A 19,852-nucleotide genomic window follows, 5' to 3' on the forward strand; every position below is an offset into this window, starting at 1 on the left:
AGCATTTGAAGTCCTAAATAATTAATTCCTGAGCCAATGTTGTTCAAGATTTCCTGAAATCAGTAGTATATGTTCAACAGTAGGGTTGGCAGATTTAAGGCCTAATCTTTACCACAGCCCACATTTAAATCTGTCAGGGCTTGGTAGCAATGCTGTAAACTATCTGACATACCAGTGATTGCTGCAGTATGCTTTAATACAGGTCTCTGTGCTCATGCAGTGCAGGTGTCAAGGAGTGTGGAACTTGTAATTTGCCAGCATTTGCAGTCAAACTGGAATGGGTAATAGTGACCCTGGAGAGTTGTATGGCAGGGTAGTTTAAGCTGCCAGGATGTTTTTTGTTTTGACATAATGAAGAAATTTGGGGTGGAGAATAGTGCCATGTGGGAAGGAGATTAAGATGATGATAAGTTTGGGATTGGCAATGGGAAGTAGCATCTGTGCTGTTAAAAGTAGCTTTGCAAAGCACAGTGTGGGTGGAAGGGTTTGGATGGAGAGGGGTATTTGCAGAAGCTAACAACCAGCCTTACTGCTATTCTAGCTATAAACAACTGATTAGAACGGAAGTGAATATGAAATTATTGTCCATATGATTAGCCATTGCTTTATAATATAATTATGGGAAATGTGGGGGTCTGAAGACACATTGTCATCTGAGTCACTTTAAACCTACCAAGTAAAAACATAATAACAAATCAGATAGCAAACTTAGTTCTCCATGTGTGGGTACTTAAGATGGCTGCATACACATATGAGGGAGATGGTAGGAAGCTTGGTGAAAATCTCTAGTGTTGCAGAAGTACAAAAAAGAGAGAACTTTTTTTAAAAAAACCTCTAATGGGGTGGCAGAATATCCTTTTGCTTCTTACCTCAGCATCGCACCTCACTCCCCAAGAGGCTAGAATATTAATCCAAGATTATTGTTCTAGACTGGCCAGGGTCTTGGACAAGAGCACTCCTAGGCACATATTGCAGCATTTTGTTGTGAGTTCCACTGTAATAATAAGTTTCCCATCATGTTTCAAATGCTTCTATCACCTGATTTGTTCTGTTAGGATTGTTTTATTGTGCATTTTCTTTCTTTGCTTCAGAGCTCAAAACCTTCAAGAATCAAAAAATAAAACTGTAGAAGATGCACTTCGTCATCGAGAGGTAACTGTGAAGAACATTGAAGAGACTTACGACCAGAAGCTAAAGAACGAACTCCTAAAGTAAGTAATTTGTCTGTCTTCTTCAGTGACTGCATATGATGTACATAGAAAAGTAGTTGCATAGTAAAGACGGAACAGAATATACTAATAAGTGAAACATTTATGGAGCATTTTTATACACTAGGGATGTGTCTGTCAGTGTGATGGGAAGAGAAGGAATTTGGAGCATTTAACCTATGGACAAGAGGAGAGTAATGGAAGCAGCAAGCCTATAGGAGGTTTTTTGTTCATCCTCTTGCAATGACCTGAAACTCTACTAGGGTAGGGGTGACTAGCCCAGATCATATTTGCTGCCCTATATTTTTTGTACCGTACTTTTCCTTGTGTAAGATGCCCCCATGTATAAGACCCCCCTATTTTGGGGGACTCAAATTTAAGAAAATGGGGGGGGGGAGATGGCACAAAGTTGTTGAGCTTTCTTAGGGGGGGTGTGCCGAAAATCACTAGCCCACACATGCCACAAAATCCACCTTTTGTCTGTTCCCTTGCTGGCAGAAGCTGCCAATCGCCTGCCCAATTGCCACAACGTCGACCAATAAACACCACCCCTTGACATAGCAACCAATAACACGCACAATAGCCGCAGACAGCCATGGCAGAAACCAATCAAACATACACCCGATGCAGTCCCCTTGTATAAGAAGACCCCCACTTTTTAGCATGATTTTTAGAGAGAAAAACCTAGTCTTTTACACTGAAAAGTACGGTACTTTACACATTAATATGCCCACCTCTATACTTCAGTCCCTGGAGTGCTGACCAAAGGGCAATGTGATCCTCTGCCTTAAAAAGGCTAGCAATTGCTGTTTTAGTGATTTAGATTTTAATAAGGAGATGCTCAAATATTTAATCAGGAGATGCTCAAATATTTAAACTCAGATTAAATTTTGTAGGGATGTCATGATTGAAGGAAATGCTGCTGGCCAGGGTACACAGATATACTGGCCTTTCCCCTCCTGTGCCACATTTGAACGAAAAGGAACCAAGGGTGCAATTCAATTTAGTTCAACTGCTTGGATTCAACTAGCTGTCTATTGTGTTTAGGACTATAATTTTATATATGGGTTCTCCCTCTTGATTTGTATCAGAAGATTGAACATGGTTATTAGTTACCCAGGATAAAGCTACTATGACTTTAGTTATAAAGACACATGGAATTGAAGCTGACAGTGCTTAATCAATTAAAAGTCTTCAATAATTTGGCAACACTTTGCAATACTTTTTATTCCTAGGTATCAGCTTGAACTAAATGAAGAATACTTAGCTAGAACCAAGAAAATTACTGAAGATGAGAAAAAAATTAAAGGTGTTTTTTATATCTATCTCTGTATTTAAAAAAACCTACCACTCAAAAACAAATGTTTGACTTTTATTTAATGAAATATGTCTAATATAAAACTTCCCTGTTTTTGACCAGATAAAGCTATGCTTTTGCATGAAGAGACCATTTCTCTTAATTCAAAAAAGCAAGAATTCGAACATGCTGTATCACATTCAAAAGAGCTTGAGGTAGCTGAAGTTAAAATGTCTGTTTTAGCAATATATTTTTACTACCTTCATAATTCAGATAAATAAATTATCTAGTTATATCCTGGAAGAGGTCTGCTAACTTTTTTTCTAATATGGTATTTATTTCCAGCTGGAAATAGATTCAGTCAAGGCTCAAGTTTTATTATTAAGCAAGCAAAATCAGTTGATGACAAAAAAACTGGAAGAAGTTTCAGATTATCCAACACTAAAAGAAGAGAAAATGGAACTTCAGGTGCAGAATAAGCTACTCAAACAACAGTTGGAAGAGGCGCACAATGAAAACTTGGAACTCCGAGACAGTTAGTGTGAATCTAATATTCTTTGAAAAATTTTATCAGCAAGATTTGCAAAGAAAATACATTTTAGAAATGTAATAGCATGTCTGCTCTTTTTTGTTTCTCTGTGTTATATGTCTGTTTGTTTTTCTTTTGAATTTCTGTCATAATTAAATGGGTTTTTCAGGGTTTTCATAGTGCTTCAGGATGTAAAGTCCCAAATATTTATCTGCACCTATCTCTTTGCAAGACTGTCATTGGCACCTATTGAATAGTGACTATGACATCAATGGGCTTTTTAAAAATTGTGTTGCACAAGATATAAAATCTGTAGCAGCTAGCCAAAGGCTAAATCATATGTGCTTTGCTGATTATATACAAATGATGGTGATTCAAGCAAAGAGCTAAAAAGATGACCTCAGATATAGAGGGACCTCAATTGGCTTGGTTATATGCCCTTAATATAAGTTGTGAATGTCAATGTGAATATTATGTACTTGATTATTTTGATGCCCCAGAGGCTAAGATAGCCAAAAGCACAGAACAATGACTCAAGTTTTTGAAGGAGATTCACCAATAGGGCTTCATAAGGCCTATCTGCAGTCCACTATTTGCTCCTCTCCTTGGTTTGTTGTCCTCAGTATCCATGTTGAATTGTGGAAAACCCACATCAATGTTTTTATGATTATTGGATGGAACCTTATTAATTTTTTGTTAAGTCCTGATTAATGCTAAGAATAGTGACTGCCTGCATCCAGGGCTTTCCAGGATTTAAACCATTTGAATCATAGCACAGAACACTTAAAGAGTGTAGTTGGATGGTCTGCTACAGAGTATCTGTTCATCAGATGCAGTGTTTCCTGGCAAGGTTAGATTTTAACTTTATTTCCCCCCCCCTCCAAATCCTCCTATTTATAGAGTTGAGTCGGCCATCAGCTGAATATTTGGTCCTTGAGGCAGAGCTGAAAAGAGCAAAACATGCTAGGAAGCTTGAAGGTGAAGAATCTGACACTCATAAGCAGCTCTTGGAAAAACAGTTACAAAATGAGGTAAACTACCATTTTGTTATTGTTTACGCTCGTTTTTCTAAATACCTTTGTCAAAGATAGTTTATTTAAAATACTTTTTAAAAACAAAATAGAATCAGTAAATTCCTCAGCCACATTTTCCTCACTCCATATTATTAAAGTCTAAAACCAATGTAAAAAATACAGTCTGATCCTGCAAAAGCAGTGCACACCCTCTACACTTGTATTTGCTGCTGAATTGAGAACTCTCTGCATGACACTAAGTAAATTGTTAGTGTTGTAAATGTTTACTGTGCTAATAATATACTTGAGGAATTAGACAACTAAATTCTCCCAAACAAAGGCCAAGTGTAGACTCTACATTCATATTCTTCATTTTTGTAGATGAGGAACTGGTACTCTCAAAATCAAAATATCTGTTTCTCCCTGCCTCCCTTCCACAAGTCCATTCATTTGAGACCTGGGGGGCTGATTGCTCATTTGTAATTATATGGATTAGTTGCTTCAGTGTGTTAAGAATGCTCTTGAATTAGTAAGGCATTTTGTCTCTGAAATCTTTTTAGATTGAACATTGTGTACAGTTGAAGACTCAGTTGTTGGAATGTGAAAATACTATCAGGAAGTTAAATGCACAAATGGAAGACCTTAAGTTACAACTGAAACAGACACAGACAGGTTTGAAAAATCCTCTCCTCCACTTTTGGGCTAACAGAATAAGATCAGGCTTTGTTTAGAGCAATTTTATTTAAGCATTGGAGCAGATTGAAATAATAAACATGAAAAATGGCATGTATTGGGTTTTTTTTGTAAAAGTCTGGTATTTGATATTGTGAATTTTTAAATTTAAAATATTTTAAATTTAAATTTTAAATTATTATGCAGAAGGATCTTGACCATATGTAGACAATATCTGACAGTTCAGAAACACAGTCTATTCAATTTTTAGCCAGAAACCTTCCATAACCATATTTTATTGCTCCCAACTCAGATTTTCTTATTTGCTCCCCTTCATTCCTTTCTGTTACAACATTCTTTGTTTGAAATCATAATTTGTGAGCGAGTTAATTCCAATTTAAATGTGGCTTTCTGTGTAGTTTGCCCCCCCCCCCGCTTGGGTACCTTATTATAGCTTTAAGAGACCTCATACTCCTCCTCAAATCTTGAAATGACTAGGCAAATACTTTCATTATACTTCTACATTTGATTTTAAACATTCTTGTGTGTGTAACTGCCTTCTGGTATGGGCAGCTCTTTGGATCTAACTCTCATCTTTTGTGGCTCTGATACTTTCAGCTTAATTTGAATATTTTCTACTCATTTTGTTTGATCATACTAACTTTAAAAAGCTGAAATAAATTTGAGGATCCCCCCCATATTAAAGCATGTTGTATTTGTGTGTAGAATAACTATATTAAAATGTAAGGTAAATTCAGTTTTCAATTTTGCATGCTAATTATACAATGACCAAATCAAAATTTGTCTTAAATTGTTTTCTTTATCTCTATTAAATTCTTGCCTGTAGCATTAGAGAATGAAGTGTATCGGAATCCAAAGCCCTCTTTGGTTGATCATTCTGTCATTGACTTGTTTGGTGACAAGACTGTACCTCCTGATATTTATATAGATGGTGCTTTCCTGAAAACACAGCCAATGGCTGATATTATTGGAATGGGAAATGGTACAAGCCCCAGACATCATCACCACATACTGAAACCTAATACTTCACAAGATTCTGATTTAGAATTTGTAGCTAGTACAAAGGCTAGAATAAAAGAATTGGAGAGAGAAGCTGAATATTTAGAAGAGGCCTACAGGAATTACCAATACAGAGCCATTCAAACCACAGCTGGCCCAGCAAAAACCACATTCTCTTCACCTATGGCAAGTAACTTTACCATGGCATCTCGCCAAAGACTTTGGTTTGCACAGGATGATCTATATTCACAAGAATTACCCTTTCACTGCCAAAAAAGTAAAAACTATAGATGGACACCAGGAAATGGGGATCACTTGAAAGATCATCTAACCCCTCCACGGAAGAAGTCTACTTCTAGACGTCTGTCTTCTACTCCTGTTTCCAAAGCAAAGAGAAATATTAGTAGCAGGCTGTTTTCTGAAGGTAAGCAATTTGATATTCATTAATTATGAGTGAAGTTGTTGCTTTGTGTGGGTATCAAGAGCAACTGATATTAAGAGTTTTCTGCCATGATGGTTCCTTCCCTTGGTCCATTTCTACTTGCTGCAAATAGGGAAATGCTGTTTTTCATCTAACCCCTTTTAATGCCACACTATTTATCATTGAAACTGTTAAGTCTTTTACTTGCTGACTCTCTGTAGTCTTTGTGTGTGTGTATGTATGTATGTATGTACATACACAAACACACATACACAGAGTATACTCTGATTAAACACTCTCTTGCTCTTGCTATTTAATCAAAACATGGAGATAAACTTGAGAAGTACTGTGCAGAAAAAAATTCTTTTGTATTTTTTCCACAATGAACCAAATTTTTTCTAATCTGAAAACCAGTGTTAGAGAGTACCAAGCCTATCTCTTAAGCACCCAAAGTCTTCCAATGTTCCTGTGTTTTTACCCCTCCTTAAAGTATTCTGTGGTTTTCCAGGAACGATTTCCAATGTACATCACTGGTATTAAGCGTTTTGTTGCTTTACAGTAGCTGTTCAGATACTATTGCACAGTAATATGTGGTTGCCTTCTGTTCTGCAGATACAGTTGCCTCATCTTTTGCTGCCCCTCATCAGAATGCAGACCAACCTCTCTCCCCCATTCAAAGAACAGGCAACCTTTCATCTCCTGAACATGCTTCTAATTTATCAGTTTCTTCTTCCCCAGCTTCCTGCAAACAAAAGCTAAGGTAATGTTTATATAGTTGCAAAAGGTCTTCAGCTATGTCATGTCCCATATTTATGTGTTACCTGTTGATATCCGTAATCAAACATTCTTCCAAGAGCATGGTTTATCCTCAGGCACTTTAGTAGTTACAGTATCTTTTTGTGTGCTGCATTTTTAATACATTACAGAAACATGGAGATATAACAAACATTTCCTAAACTCTTACACAAGCTGTATTTATTTTTTTGCTGCTGAAGGCTCTGCTCTTGCATTCAAAAAAAGATGGAGATAGTAGTGGACCTCTAACATGCAGACTCGGGGGTAGTGGTGAGTGAGTAGAGGTTGCTTAACTTTTGTGAGTCCATATCCTGACCATGTTGTTCCACTTTGAGGGCTGTATCCCTTAAGTGTTAGTGTATTTGGTAATAGTGCATCAGGAGGAAGGTAGAGAGTACTGTACAGTGATATGCAATTTGATAAAATGATGAGGCAACCTTGCTATTGTGAATATGAGATCATGAGTTTAGATATTGGATATTGTGGCTGAAATCTGAATTATTAGAACACTTGGACAGCATGGAAGCTGTCATTCAGACTTCACAAAGGAACCTCGCTAAGGTTTTTACCCTCCATACAACCTTAACTCAGTTTTCTGATGATTGATGCTGACATAGGGAAGACTGTGCATAAAGGCTCCTCCTGCAAGAGCAAAACAAAGAGCTTTGATAAACCTTTCTTGTAACTAATGTTCATGACTTTGTATGTTATGCCCATGGTGTGCTCTGCAGATGTGACACAGGACTAGTAACTTTACATTTTAGAAACTTTTCTAAACTAAATTTAATCACTTTTCTCCATCTCCTTCCTTCCTTTTAGTCTTCATCAAGAACAAGGTGAAATTCAGGGTGTTAGTGACACTGCAAAACCTGAGAAGCTCCTGTATAAAAACCTTGGAAATGATGACTCCGACCTTGGAAATGATGAGTCTGCCAGTAAATGTAAGTTTTTACTATATTTTTCAGAAAGAAGCAATGCAGAAATTTTATATCTGGGCGCCACCTTTTTTTAAAAGCCAGAAATCTCTTAAGTATGACTCTTAGGGGTTTTTTGTTTTTTGTTTGCTTTTCATAACCTCTCAACTTGTTCTAACGAAATGGAGGTACCTTTTAAGCCACCCCTTTTACCAAGCAACTGTGTAATGGTCTTAACATATAAAATGCGTAGAACTGAAGCCTAGCCTAATCCTTGTGTATGTATGTGTGTAAATGTTATTGGGAATGGTATTGGACATTGTATGACCTACCCATTGGGCTTGGGAACCCACATTAGTAGAAAAGCAAAATATGCAGAAGCTGTACAGGTTATATTGGTAAGGCCTTTTCAGATCTCCGTTGCTGGCATAGGCAAAGTATAAAGTCAGAGCTTTGGGAAACTCTGGCACTCTTCTGATAGACATTTTAGTATATCTGATACAAAATATTTTTTTATTTTGTTTAGACTACAGCAGACCAACACGGCTACCTACCTGTAACTAGTATATCTGATGTTTGCCACAACCTGGAAATGAAAAACTAGAGATAGTTTAAAACTGAGCTTTCCAAACTCTGTGTCGTGACACATTAGTGTGTTGGCTGCAGTGTGTAGTTGTGTCGCGCAAATGCTCCTTGCGCTCCTCCCGGGGCTGGAAAGGGATTACTTTAACCTCCGGTTTGCTTGTAAAACTGAATTACTGTGTTGCGAAATGATGCACGTCTAAAAAGTGTGTCACCAACATGAAAAGTTTGGAAAGCTCTGGTTTAAAACCTAGAAGATGTGATGTAAAATAATGAGATTTAATGAAAGTGGAAAATGTTTGAATTGAATATAATGCACAGGGAAAACCAGTAAGTGCATGAAAGAGAGGGTTACAGCACTGGATATACAAAGTATAATTTTGGTTGGACAGAATTATTGAGGGAGTGCAAATTAAAGTTTTGCCCCCCCCCCCATGCAACTTTAACTTATTGGCTTGTGCTGGTATCACACAGTTCCTTGTGTTGATTCTCTGTGTTTGTAGATGGATATGAAAGGATGGATGGGCGCATGTGTACACATGTATACATTATCATTGGCAGCAGAGGCTTGGCTGAGGAGGTGGGGGGGCGTGTTATACAAAAAAATTGTAAGATGTGTGGCATGCTGCATGTGACAGTTACCTCAAACTTATCATCTGGATATTGAGCCTGTAAATTACCAGGTTATTTTTTGATATAACCTGTATCGGGGATGGAGAACCTTTGGCACTTCAGATGGTGTTGGACTGTAACTCCCATAAGCTACAGTCTACGTGGCCATTGGTTAGGGATGATTGCAGTTGTGGCCCTTCAGATGTTCCTGTTCCTTATAAAAACAAGATGTATATAATGACAATAATGAAAAACCTGATATTAAAAGATAACAGACTGCTGCTTTCTGACAGAACCTGTTACAGTGGTGTTTATGTATGGTGATAGAGGAGTTGAAACAACTGGAGAAGGACATGATGCTTGCAAGCCCTACCAAACACTAATAAACTCCACCCTGAGAAGAGGCATAACTATAGGAAACTTGAAAGTTTTGTTTTATGGAAGTGACTCAAATGCAACCAGGCCCCCCATATTTTGCATTCATGCTTGTGTCTCATTGGTGGATTTTAATCCTACAAAGTCCACATTGAGTTGAAGCTGTTTTGACTCTTTGCTTAGGAAACATATTGTAAGAACTAGTTTCCAAGCCAGACAGTCCCATGATTCTGATTAAAACAGCCCATTTGAAATTTCTTCATTCTTAGGGTAATGGTTAGCTTGGCCAAGAAGAGCACTTAATTAATGGCTTACACTTATGCATTCTGAACTCAGTCATTCCCACACTGTGTCCATTTCTTTGCCCTGCTTTGATAATTGCAGAATAATGAGGGCATTGTTCCTACTTCTCCTCTAGATCAAGAGGACATTCCAGAACAGCTCGAAAGCGATGCGTCACATCCATCTCACATTGTTAGTGGAAGCCATGTTCCAGCTACTGTGCCAGCAGCGGGCACTTCACAGCAGGACATAAGTGAGTTTTCAGCTCAAACAAGTGTGAATAGCCATTTTAGATGGCTTGTTTATCAAAGTATATGGAAACTGAAGCTTTTGCAGCATCTTGTCTGAAACACAGTAAATGGTATTATTTTAAACTGGCTACTGTCCATTACAGAATATCTTCATAATATATTTCAGTTTAGAGCTGCTTCAGTCAACTTAAGAACTTAATTTTTAAGCTTCTCCATATCTGTAACAGGAAGGCACACAATTATGTTAGACGTTTGAAGATAAGGCAACAAGGGTATAGAGCTTAACAAAGGAACCTAGGGGAACTCGAGATGGGTGGGGAGTGTTTGAAAGTAACTACCGTATTCTCCCTGCTTACTGCACCACTTTCAACAATTTGTATGGAAAGATAGGGATCCTAGAGGGCAAATGTTGAGAGAAACAGAAGCTCTATGAAGTAACGTTTCTTGTTTGCATATTGGGGCAGCTGAAAGGGTAATATTTGTGACAGGGAACCCTGCAGCAGTCCTCTTCTCAAGTCTGCTATTTCTGTTATACAGCTGAAACTGCTGTACTTGGAATTTGATTTTGTTTTGTGATATTTCAACAAAATGTATCCTAACTATTAATATATTTCTGTACCCTACTGCACCATCATGATGACTAGGCACAAGTAGGTTTTCTGTAGCTTTGTGATCTTGCACAGTCTTATGTAGAGGGTTTATTGGGCAGCCATAGAGTTGGAAAATCACCAATATACAGTAAATGGAGGTAAAGGAAGCTGAATACAGTTTGTACAGGACATGGCATATTCTGTTCCCTGGATAATTAGTCTTTTCTATGTGCTGTTAAGTACCTATCTGTTTGGAATAATATGCATCCATATACTTTAACTGTGCTTGATTTAATGCTTCAGAATGCAAAACTGTCTTTCTTTGCTTAATATTGCCCTCTATGTATTAGGTGGAGCAGAAATAACAGCCCTGGAGAAACAAAAGCATCCTGAAGAACAGGAGGAGGAAGAAGAGGAGGAGGAGGAGCGGGAGCAGCAAAAATGGGAAGAGAGGGAAGGAAAAAGGCAGCAAGAGAGGCAGGACACTTTGGAAAGAGAGCAAGGAGAACTGGAAAAAGCAAATGAAGAATTGGTAATGCATTTCAGAGTCTTGGTGATTTAAAATAGTTATTATGAACTAAAGAGTACTTTCTTTTTCTAGACTAGGACTGTAGATACAGGCAGTCCCCCATTTATGTGCGATCAGTATGTGTTTGGTTTTGTATACGCACATCACACCGAACCCAGAAGTGACCTGGAAATGTCATAAAGACATCACTTAAAGGGCGGAATGGGAGTGGGGTGTTTGCAGGCTTTTTCAGTGGGTTTCAGTTAAACGCAATTGAACCGTTGCGTGCAGTGCCTCGGAACGTAACCCCTGTGTAAACGGGGGGCTGCCTGTATAGACAACAGATTCTCAGAGGCAGTTTTGTGGAATGGCCATTGCCTGTACAGTAGTGGGCTGATAGAATTTCTGCAGAACTTTGGTTCCCTCATGTTTTCCTTCTGGTGGAGATTGATAGATCAGAAGCTATTTGCCACCTGCCATTTTAACACCATACTGATTTGCCAGGGATATGAGTAAGCTGCTGTAATGCTGCATTAAATTGGGTTTCCCCTGTTCTATTATATCCCCACTATATCCCACCCACCCTGGTTGAACAGAAATCAAATTTATTATGTTGGATTATTCATAGTGCCTCAGTACTAGGAAAAAGGGAAGTGTTTTACAAAAAAACAAACTGGACAACCTTTGAATATTTCCTTTGGGAAGGAGGAGATGGTTTATAGAGCAGCTATTTTTGAAGCTCTTTGTGCAGAATAGGAATTTTTATAAATGATCACTTCTGTGAGTATGCTGTCTTGGGGTGTTCTGATGATAGGAGGCTGCAGCACTGCTACTTCTAATGGCAGGCTGGAGTCCTTCCCATCCAGTGGACTTCCTCATGAGGAACAAAGCGGTCAGCATTTCTTACCATTTCTGTAATAAAACCAAGATATGGCACATTAATCTGACACCACCAAAGATGGAAAGTAAGCTGCATCAGTTGTTTTCAGTATATGTTCTGGGGAAAGAGGGACCAGTAGAAACATTCTCTTGGAGAATTGACTTTTTAAAAGTACTGTTTAGCTGTTTTACTTTTTTATCCAAGTATTTCTAAACCACCATATAAAATATCAAGACTGTATAACATTAAAGACATAAAACACCATTTGAGAAAGCAAAATACAGATAATGGTTAAGGTCATTGGCAAATCAAAAATTAAGCATCTACAGTGGGCTTTCAACATTAATAAAAGGCCTTCAAGAGATACCTGAAAGTCAATAGCAGGCACCCCCAAACTGCGGCCCTCCAGATGTTTTGGTCTACAACTCCCATGATCCCTAGCTAACAGGACCAGTGGTCGGGGAAGATGGGAATTGTAGTCCAAAACATCTGGAGGGCCAAAGTTTGGGGATGCCTGGTCAATAGCAAGGGTGCCTGCTGAATCTGCTGGAATAGTGTTCTCTATAGCATGGGATCACAACAGTTGAGGCCAGTTGTGCTTCTGTAAAATGGGGGATTTGATAATCAAATGTAGTTTAGTTCTGGTTGAAGTAAGCCACTTATTGATTACTGTGAGGATTTAACTTGTGTGTTCAGAGACAACATTATTGTAGGCAATTTGCTGCAACTAATTTTGTGCTGTTTCTTTTATATAGTCCTTTAAGATCCTTATAAAAGTATAGGATGCTATGCGTAGGTAGGATTATGTTACCAGTGGGCCACATTTAAGTGGAGCATTCCTTTCTTCTCTGTTAAAATGTTTTACGGTGTTCGTTCTTTGATTTCATATAAGTGTATGCAAGAGTCAGTGGAAACCGAGAAAAAGCATGAAGATGTGGCAGATTTGGAAACCATTATCTCAAAGTCTGAAGAGCATGGTGGTGATGCTATTCCTAATCCGCTGGAAAAATACATGAAAATAATACAGCAGAATCGGGAGCAGGAGTTTGCAAATGAGGTGATGTTGTCCATTATTCTTACATCTAATGTCCTGGCTTTCTTCCATTATGGACCCCAAGGTAGTATGCATGTGGTTAATAGGAGGTCTCCCATCTAGGTTCTGTTTTGAACCAGATGTGCTTAGTGTCATCAAGATGGTGGTTTAATGCACCTGAGATGTATTAGTTTTGGAACTCACATACTCCAAGAACAAAGATGGAGAGTGTATTCTATCACACAATCTCAGTAGTTCCTTTGTCTTTTTCACACGACTAGCAAGCATGTAAGATAGCATGTACACGACCAACTAAAGAGTAGAACAAGATCTAATTAATTTAAAATGTTGAGTTCTAGCTTTTGTTGTATCAGAAACTTGGGATTTAAAGTCTACCTTATGTTTCCCCCACTTGAGGTCATTTAATACTCAGTGTATTGCCAAATTACTTCGGTTAATAACCAACAAAAATTTCCTAATGTACTTGATTATTGTTGCGAACCTTGTGGTTATTTGTAGTTTAGCTGATACTTCTGCAGCTTGCTTTGCTGTTATCCAGAATTAATCATCTTCAGCTGAAGTAATGATTAGCTTAAAAGGACGGATTCCAAAGCATCATACTTCCTTGATTATAGCTTTTTGGCTTAATGAGTCATGCTTCATGCATATACAATAAATTTCTATTGGCCACACGAGTTCAGCTTGGCAAAACCTGCTGTTTATAGCTACACTTTTTTGCTGCGTGATATCAAATTCAAAAAGGAACAGTAGAATGTTAGATCCTGTCTGTGCATCACAATATCTAGGACTGAATGCTATAAGCAATCTGAACTAATCACTGGAAAGCGCTATCATTTGCTACTGTGGGGGTGGCTTACCTGTGGCCCTCCAGATGCTGTTGAACTCCCAACTCCTGGTCTGTGGTCAGGAACAATAGGTATTTGTAGTACAGTAACTGTTGGAGGTTCCCCACATCTGTTCTACTGTTGATCTCTGTTAGCCATTTTGAATTGGTAATACACAGTGATAACCACTGTAAGTCCATCACACTGCAGTACAGTGATCTCTGCTTGGTCTTGTAACATACAAATTCTTGCATCAAACTACTTTCTTAATCTTTTATTCACTGATCACTTTTGACAAATACAAGATCATTTGAATTTGGCAATGATACTAGAAAAAATAGTGGGCAAATACTTTAGTGTGTACATTCTGGTTTTAAACAGTTTAAACATACAGGTTTAAGATTACCCGCAGACCTATGGAGACCACAAAATTTTGTCTGGAAAAGGTCATACTATGGTAGAAAACCAATAACAGGACACGTGAAATATGCCAAACTAAAATTTCTGATAACAAATTCCATTACAAAGCTGTTCAGACATAAGCATGCTATTTTTGTAATAAAGACAAAAAAACCCCCATTGCAGCCAATAACATTGCGTCTCTATCAGTGGCTGTTGCAACTGGTTGAAGGCAGAGAGAAAAGAAGACCAACTGCCGTTTAGCACCTTCACCCCAAGAACTGCCCCACTCCAGCAGCCATTCCACCTTGCCATGTACAAGCTAGAACATGAATGTGTGTGTTCGCCTTCATTCCCTCTCCCTTTTGCATTGTATCTGTTAGATGATAATGTATCATGGTAGTGACCTGTCTTATCTATACTCTGTATAGCACTTAGGGTAATTTTAAGTACCTAATCATATTCATGTTTTTTGAGTAGCAGAGAAGTGTGAAGACCACACAAAAGCAACCAGTAACAAGTTTCTTTTCTCTATTAGGACTTCAAGAAAGAAGCTGAAATATTGTCTGAGAAACTCTCAGGTAGTGGAAAGGAGGACAGGTATGTATCTTTCTAGTGCTTGATGTGTATGGTTCATTTTATTTTTGCTTTTTTATCAAGTGGGGCCTTTTTGCATTTAAACAAATCCTTTCCATTAAACAGTTTTAATTGCATACTAATTACACTTGTCTGGTAATCTTTACTGTATTGCAGTTGAATTAAGATATGTTAGTTTTAAAGCAAATGTCAAAAGAATGGATTGCATACTAAGTTTATTTGAGCAGGTCTCTATTTATAGATTGTTTGTGATAGACATTGGGGAAGGAGATTTCACCAAATTATCCCTCCCCCTAAAAAAAAACCTGCTCTAGCTGATTGGGGGACTTATGATTTGATGTGTATGGTGTGTGAGGGAAGGGTAGATGAGAATCCTAAGAAGGAAGTGTATTAGACTTTCAAAATTCATTATTATCTGTGTTCCAGTTTTAGTGCTGCAGCCACTCTTCATGGAGAGCCTGATGATGATTTCTGGTGAATATCGATTAGCAGGGGCTACCTGACCAGAGAAAGTGGACTTTTTTATCATCAGAGGAAGCACCACAAACTAGGGTGAGATTCTGAACATTGGAATATCACCATCTGCATAATTCAGGAAAAACATACTAAAAGTGAAACATTGCTGTTTGTTGGCACAAAGTTGCTATCAGTGCTACCGAAACAATGTTTCAGAGAATTGCTTCCTACTTGAACAACCAATTTTACATGTTTAAAATATGCCAGTACAATAAAGATAGCTTTTTATAGAGGCAGTGGGGGAAACAGTCAAATCAGGTTGGTTTACCTTGTTTTACAAATGAATATTTTTTTAAAAAATAAAGCAGCAGTCATAGAAAATTCTGTGTTTAAATCTATTTGAAATATTTTCTTCCAGACTTTACAGATGATTGACCAGCTGTCTTTATAAGCATAGCTCAAAGCTCTAGAATGAAAACAATGTTTAGACATTTAACTTTTGGGGTAATATGCTTAAGAAGCTTTTGACTTTATTGAATAGTGAGACTACAATGTCCTGCTGCTGCACATCCTTTAGCTACTCTTTAAAAACAAACTAGGGTATCAGCAATAGTTCAGTCAAGCACACTTTAAAAATTAAGTGCTTGTAATTGGGACTACTTCCTATTAAAAGTACATGGTATTGTAAACAATGATTTACACTATTATGATGTTTGAATTTTGGAAATGGCTGTCATAATATGAAACCGGCCTGAAAAACTGGGGCAACTGTGTCTGAACTCACTAAAATTGAATCATATTATCAACTCATTTTTGAGGAGAGTTCCTTGGGAAAGTGGTGAAAGAATTAACCCACTTTACAAGCTTTGTAATTAGTGGGAAATGGTGGTACAGATTAATCAATGGCACCTGATTTGTTGAAATGCCAGAGATTTTGAAAGTTGAAATATATCCTGGCTTCATGTAGTTTGACCATGCTGCACTACAATAATGAAACACACTATAGATGGGATTTTTTTGGAGTGAGCTTATGAGAGACGCCAGGCATGCCTCAAGCAGCAGTTCTCCTAAGACAAAGTTGAGCAAATAGTACTGTTTCAAAATCAGTTACTGAGAACAGACCCTTGCAGATGAGCATCTTTCAAAATACTTTTGCATATCTGTGTTTGCTAATTTGACTGCTCTCATTTCTTAAGAGACAGAAACTAACAAATTTATGTTTATGTCAAACCATATCAAACCTGAACTGTGAAATACAATATTGTGTTTTTTTGCCCCAAAGGTAAACTGATCGTGGCAAATCCATATACCAAATAATGCGCACACTTTTTGAAAGTCAGACTCAGTCCAGAGGCACCCTAGCACTGAAGGATATCACATGTTATAGCTTATTGTGTGTGCGTACACACACACATGCACACACATATTGATAAGATGCAGGGAAAGGTCTTATCTTCCTATGTCCATTGGTTGCCATATTTTTCAATACAGTGGTACCTCGGTTTATGAACACAATTGGTTCCGGAAGTCTGTTCATAAACTGAAGCGTTCATAAACTGAAGCGAACTTTCCCATTGAAAGTAATGGAAAGTGAATTAATCCGTTCCAGACGGTCCACGGAGTACTTAAACTGAAGCGTTCATAAACTGAAGCGAACTTTCCCATTGAAAGTAATGGAAAGTGGATTAATCCGTTCCAGACGGGTCCGCGGAGTACTCAACCTGAAGCGTACTTAACCCGAAGCATGGGTGTAATTGGTTCTGGAAGTCTGTTCATAAACTGAAGCGTTCATAAACTGAAGCGAACTTTCCAATTGAAAGTAATGGAAAGTGAATTAATCCGTTCCAGATGGGTCCGCGGTGTTCATAAACCGAAAATTCATAAACCGAGGTGTTCATAAACCAAGGTTCCACTGTAGATGTTAAAACTTCCAATTATGTGTCACCGAAACACTAGCTTTGGGATGGCTGTCTATACTGCTACAACTGTTTCAAAACTTTCTTAAAATAAGCATACACAAATATTGGTTCTATTATCTACAAATATTTATTGTAACACTTGGATATAACTACAGGAAGCCCTTGGCACTGATAGAAAATATTGATTCACGGTTAGGTTACAAAAATTTATACATAGCAAAATTTAATGCTCTTTACATAAAAAATATTAGACTACTTAAACAAAACTTCAAAAAACTCCCAGTAAATAGCTACATAGAATTAGAAAAGAATTAGGCTTTAAGACACTGTCCGTTACCTTTATGCAAACACTGGACTAGTAAGAACATCACCTGCATTGCTGTAGAAATTTGCTTCCTTCATGCAACAGGTAAAAACAAACACTAAGCTATTTTTATCTGCTCTATATAGATTTTGCCTCTTTAAAAAGAAAGTCAGATTAGGCATGTAACAAACTCAAATGCAAGGTAATACCTGAAGTTTTTTCCACATTAATATTTTTTTCCTTTAAAAACTTTCTAAAGAAACATGTGCTTCCTTTATCTTTATACACTTCTGTATGATCTACAGGAGCATGTTAATATTCAGCAAACGTTCAAAACTAATCAAACCACACATTAACATGGATGTATGACTTGACTTTTTTACTGATTTAAAACTCACTGATGTACTTAAAGTTTATCCAACATTTATATTTTTTTTTAAAAAAAGCACACCAAAGATACCATCACTAGTACTCAAGCTAGCACTGAATGTTTCTGAAAATGTTAGAAGGCAGATTTTGTGGGAAACACTCTTAAAATGGCACCCAATATTTTAATGAACACCAAATTTCTTAAAACAAATAAGCACTGTCTATAAACGTGCTGAGCACCAAAATTGAGACGGGTGGTTGACCTGTGCTCTGTATGGCTATGGGTTTTTAAGTTCTACAAATTGTTATCTGCTCACTTGAAACAATTATATCAGTATAATTTCAACAAGGTAACACTTTCTGCTTTGATAAAATACATGATAATGATCTCCCACTGCTATATAAATGCTCCAGACATTTATAGAAAATAAATATTAAGGCAAAGCTGACATTTATTTTCTGAGAAGGGGATCATTATCCTGATCCAAGGGTCTGTCTACATTCCATCAAACGGTATAAAATTAAAAGAAAACTGGGCAACAGCGCCCAGCTTACTCTGGTAAGTGCAGTAGAACAACAGTGGCTCATTACAGCATCAACGGAAAGGGAGTGGCTCAGAAAATAACACTTCTGGCATTTAGTCCACAAAATCCAGTTTTAATTTTGACAGAGACTGAATAAGATTATTTGTAACTTCCTGAAACCGTATCAAATAAGCACAACTATCAGTATTCAGAAGAAATGGAATAACTATCTAGTCATACTAGAATCTTAGTTACTTACATCTGTGTAATTATATACAGCCTTTAAAATCTTTTAGTCATTGCAGGGCTGGATACCAACTGTGGTAGCCTGTTTTGAAAGGAGCGTGTTCCTTCAGTAATTCTTTTATAATTGCCAAGAGATATCCATAAAGATCCTTGACATGGTAACAGGTTTTTCTAAAGTGGCCTAGAGACAACCTCTCTCCCCTCCCTACCCCCCCCCCCCAACCACAGTGCTAAAGGAATGGAGGATATCCACTGCAAATTTTCCCTATGATCATGGCAGAGGAGCATGAATGTGAAGTTTTTATACTTCTGCATTTGCTTGGACATGCATCTGTTCTGCAGAGCAGCTGCTTGATGATTTGTCAGAGCTACAAAATTCTTCTGGCAAACATTTATGTGTAAGAATTGAGTTGCTCTTTGGACCGAGACTGGATATCCTGAAGCTCCTGTTCTTCTTTTGCTTTGATATCCTGGTAAGCCTGCATTTTGCTCGCATCCTTTAAGTAGGCCCAGTTAGAGGACAGTATCATGAGGAAGTGTATCTGGAAGAGAAGGGTGAGCATGATGGCTAGTGAGCATGTCAAGAGGCAAAGCAGGCAGCTAGTAAGATTAATTTTTAAAAGTTATTCTAGATTATTAAATATTAAAAAAGGCAAAGAGGATTATTTCTAAAGATCTCTAGAATTTTGCATGCTTAACTCTACTAAGTAGGTACTGGCAAAAGTTAGTAGAAAATAGGAACAAAAGCAGTTAATGCGAAAGAACAACAGAAACGGAAAAGCTTTGAAAATACATTGCAAGTTTACATGCTGAAGCCTAGAAGAGCAACTCAAGATAAATCTGTGGTCGTTTCTTCCTTTCCCTGCCCCCCCCCCAATTCTCTTGAGTAAAGAAAAATTGAAATGTGGAAATTTTCTATAGTAATCCTCTTCCAAAAGTTGCATTCCGCCATACTCACTGGGGCAAAAATAGTTTTTTTCTCCCCTAAAATGCAGCTTTCTTATATAAAAGGGTTTGCTTTGTGTGCTGCATGGTTATACTTTGGAAGCTGATCACTGACAAATAAGTTAGTAGCACATAGAAAACAACAACTTTTGTGGCACAGGCTATTTCTCATAGGCCAGTGGCGGGGTGGAATTTCCATGCTTTTGCTAGAGAACTGCATGGTTTTTGTTTCTTATTTTTTTGGGGAAATGAAAATGTCAACTAAT

The 19,852-nt window shown here is 37.7% G+C and overlaps 2 protein-coding genes across 7 annotated transcripts in view; one reads left to right on the forward strand and one right to left on the reverse strand.

The window, feature by feature from the left end:
• Window positions 1–19,852, forward strand: part of OFD1 (OFD1 centriole and centriolar satellite protein) — a 45,867-nt gene that overhangs the window by 14,530 nt on the left and 11,485 nt on the right. For 2 of the 5 annotated variants that reach the window (XM_035116828.2, XM_035116827.2), the window contains exons 10-23: window positions 1,092–1,211; window positions 2,444–2,517; window positions 2,629–2,720; window positions 2,851–3,040; window positions 3,935–4,065; window positions 4,608–4,719; window positions 5,567–6,163; window positions 6,773–6,920; window positions 7,775–7,896; window positions 9,857–9,973; window positions 10,912–11,093; window positions 12,842–13,006; window positions 14,765–14,826; window positions 15,250–15,505. In XM_035116828.2, coding sequence (XP_034972719.2) covers window positions 1,092–1,211; window positions 2,444–2,517; window positions 2,629–2,720; window positions 2,851–3,040; window positions 3,935–4,065; window positions 4,608–4,719; window positions 5,567–6,163; window positions 6,773–6,920; window positions 7,775–7,896; window positions 9,857–9,973; window positions 10,912–11,093; window positions 12,842–13,006; window positions 14,765–14,826; window positions 15,250–15,301 — 2,164 coding nt within the window. In that variant the 3' untranslated portion in view covers window positions 15,302–15,505. Of the gene's footprint in view, window positions 1–1,091; window positions 1,212–2,443; window positions 2,518–2,628; window positions 2,721–2,850; window positions 3,041–3,934; window positions 4,066–4,607; window positions 4,720–5,566; window positions 6,164–6,772; window positions 6,921–7,774; window positions 7,897–9,856; window positions 9,974–10,911; window positions 11,094–12,841; window positions 13,007–14,764; window positions 14,827–15,249; window positions 15,506–19,852 lie in introns of those variants that run through there. The other 3 variants (XR_004692681.2, XM_035116829.2, XM_035116830.2) reach the window with 3 other exon arrangements.
• Window positions 15,577–19,852, reverse strand: part of GPM6B (glycoprotein M6B) — a 107,373-nt gene continuing 103,097 nt past the window's right edge. For both annotated transcript variants that reach the window (XM_035116833.2, XM_035116836.2), the window contains one exon: window positions 15,577–19,183. In XM_035116833.2, coding sequence (XP_034972724.1) covers window positions 19,034–19,183 — 150 coding nt within the window. In that variant the 3' untranslated portion in view covers window positions 15,577–19,033. The remainder of the gene's footprint in view (window positions 19,184–19,852) is intronic.

This window comes from Zootoca vivipara, chromosome 4 (assembly GCF_963506605.1).
Source record: "Zootoca vivipara chromosome 4, rZooViv1.1, whole genome shotgun sequence".
Lineage (NCBI taxonomy): Eukaryota > Metazoa > Chordata > Lepidosauria > Squamata > Lacertidae > Zootoca > Zootoca vivipara.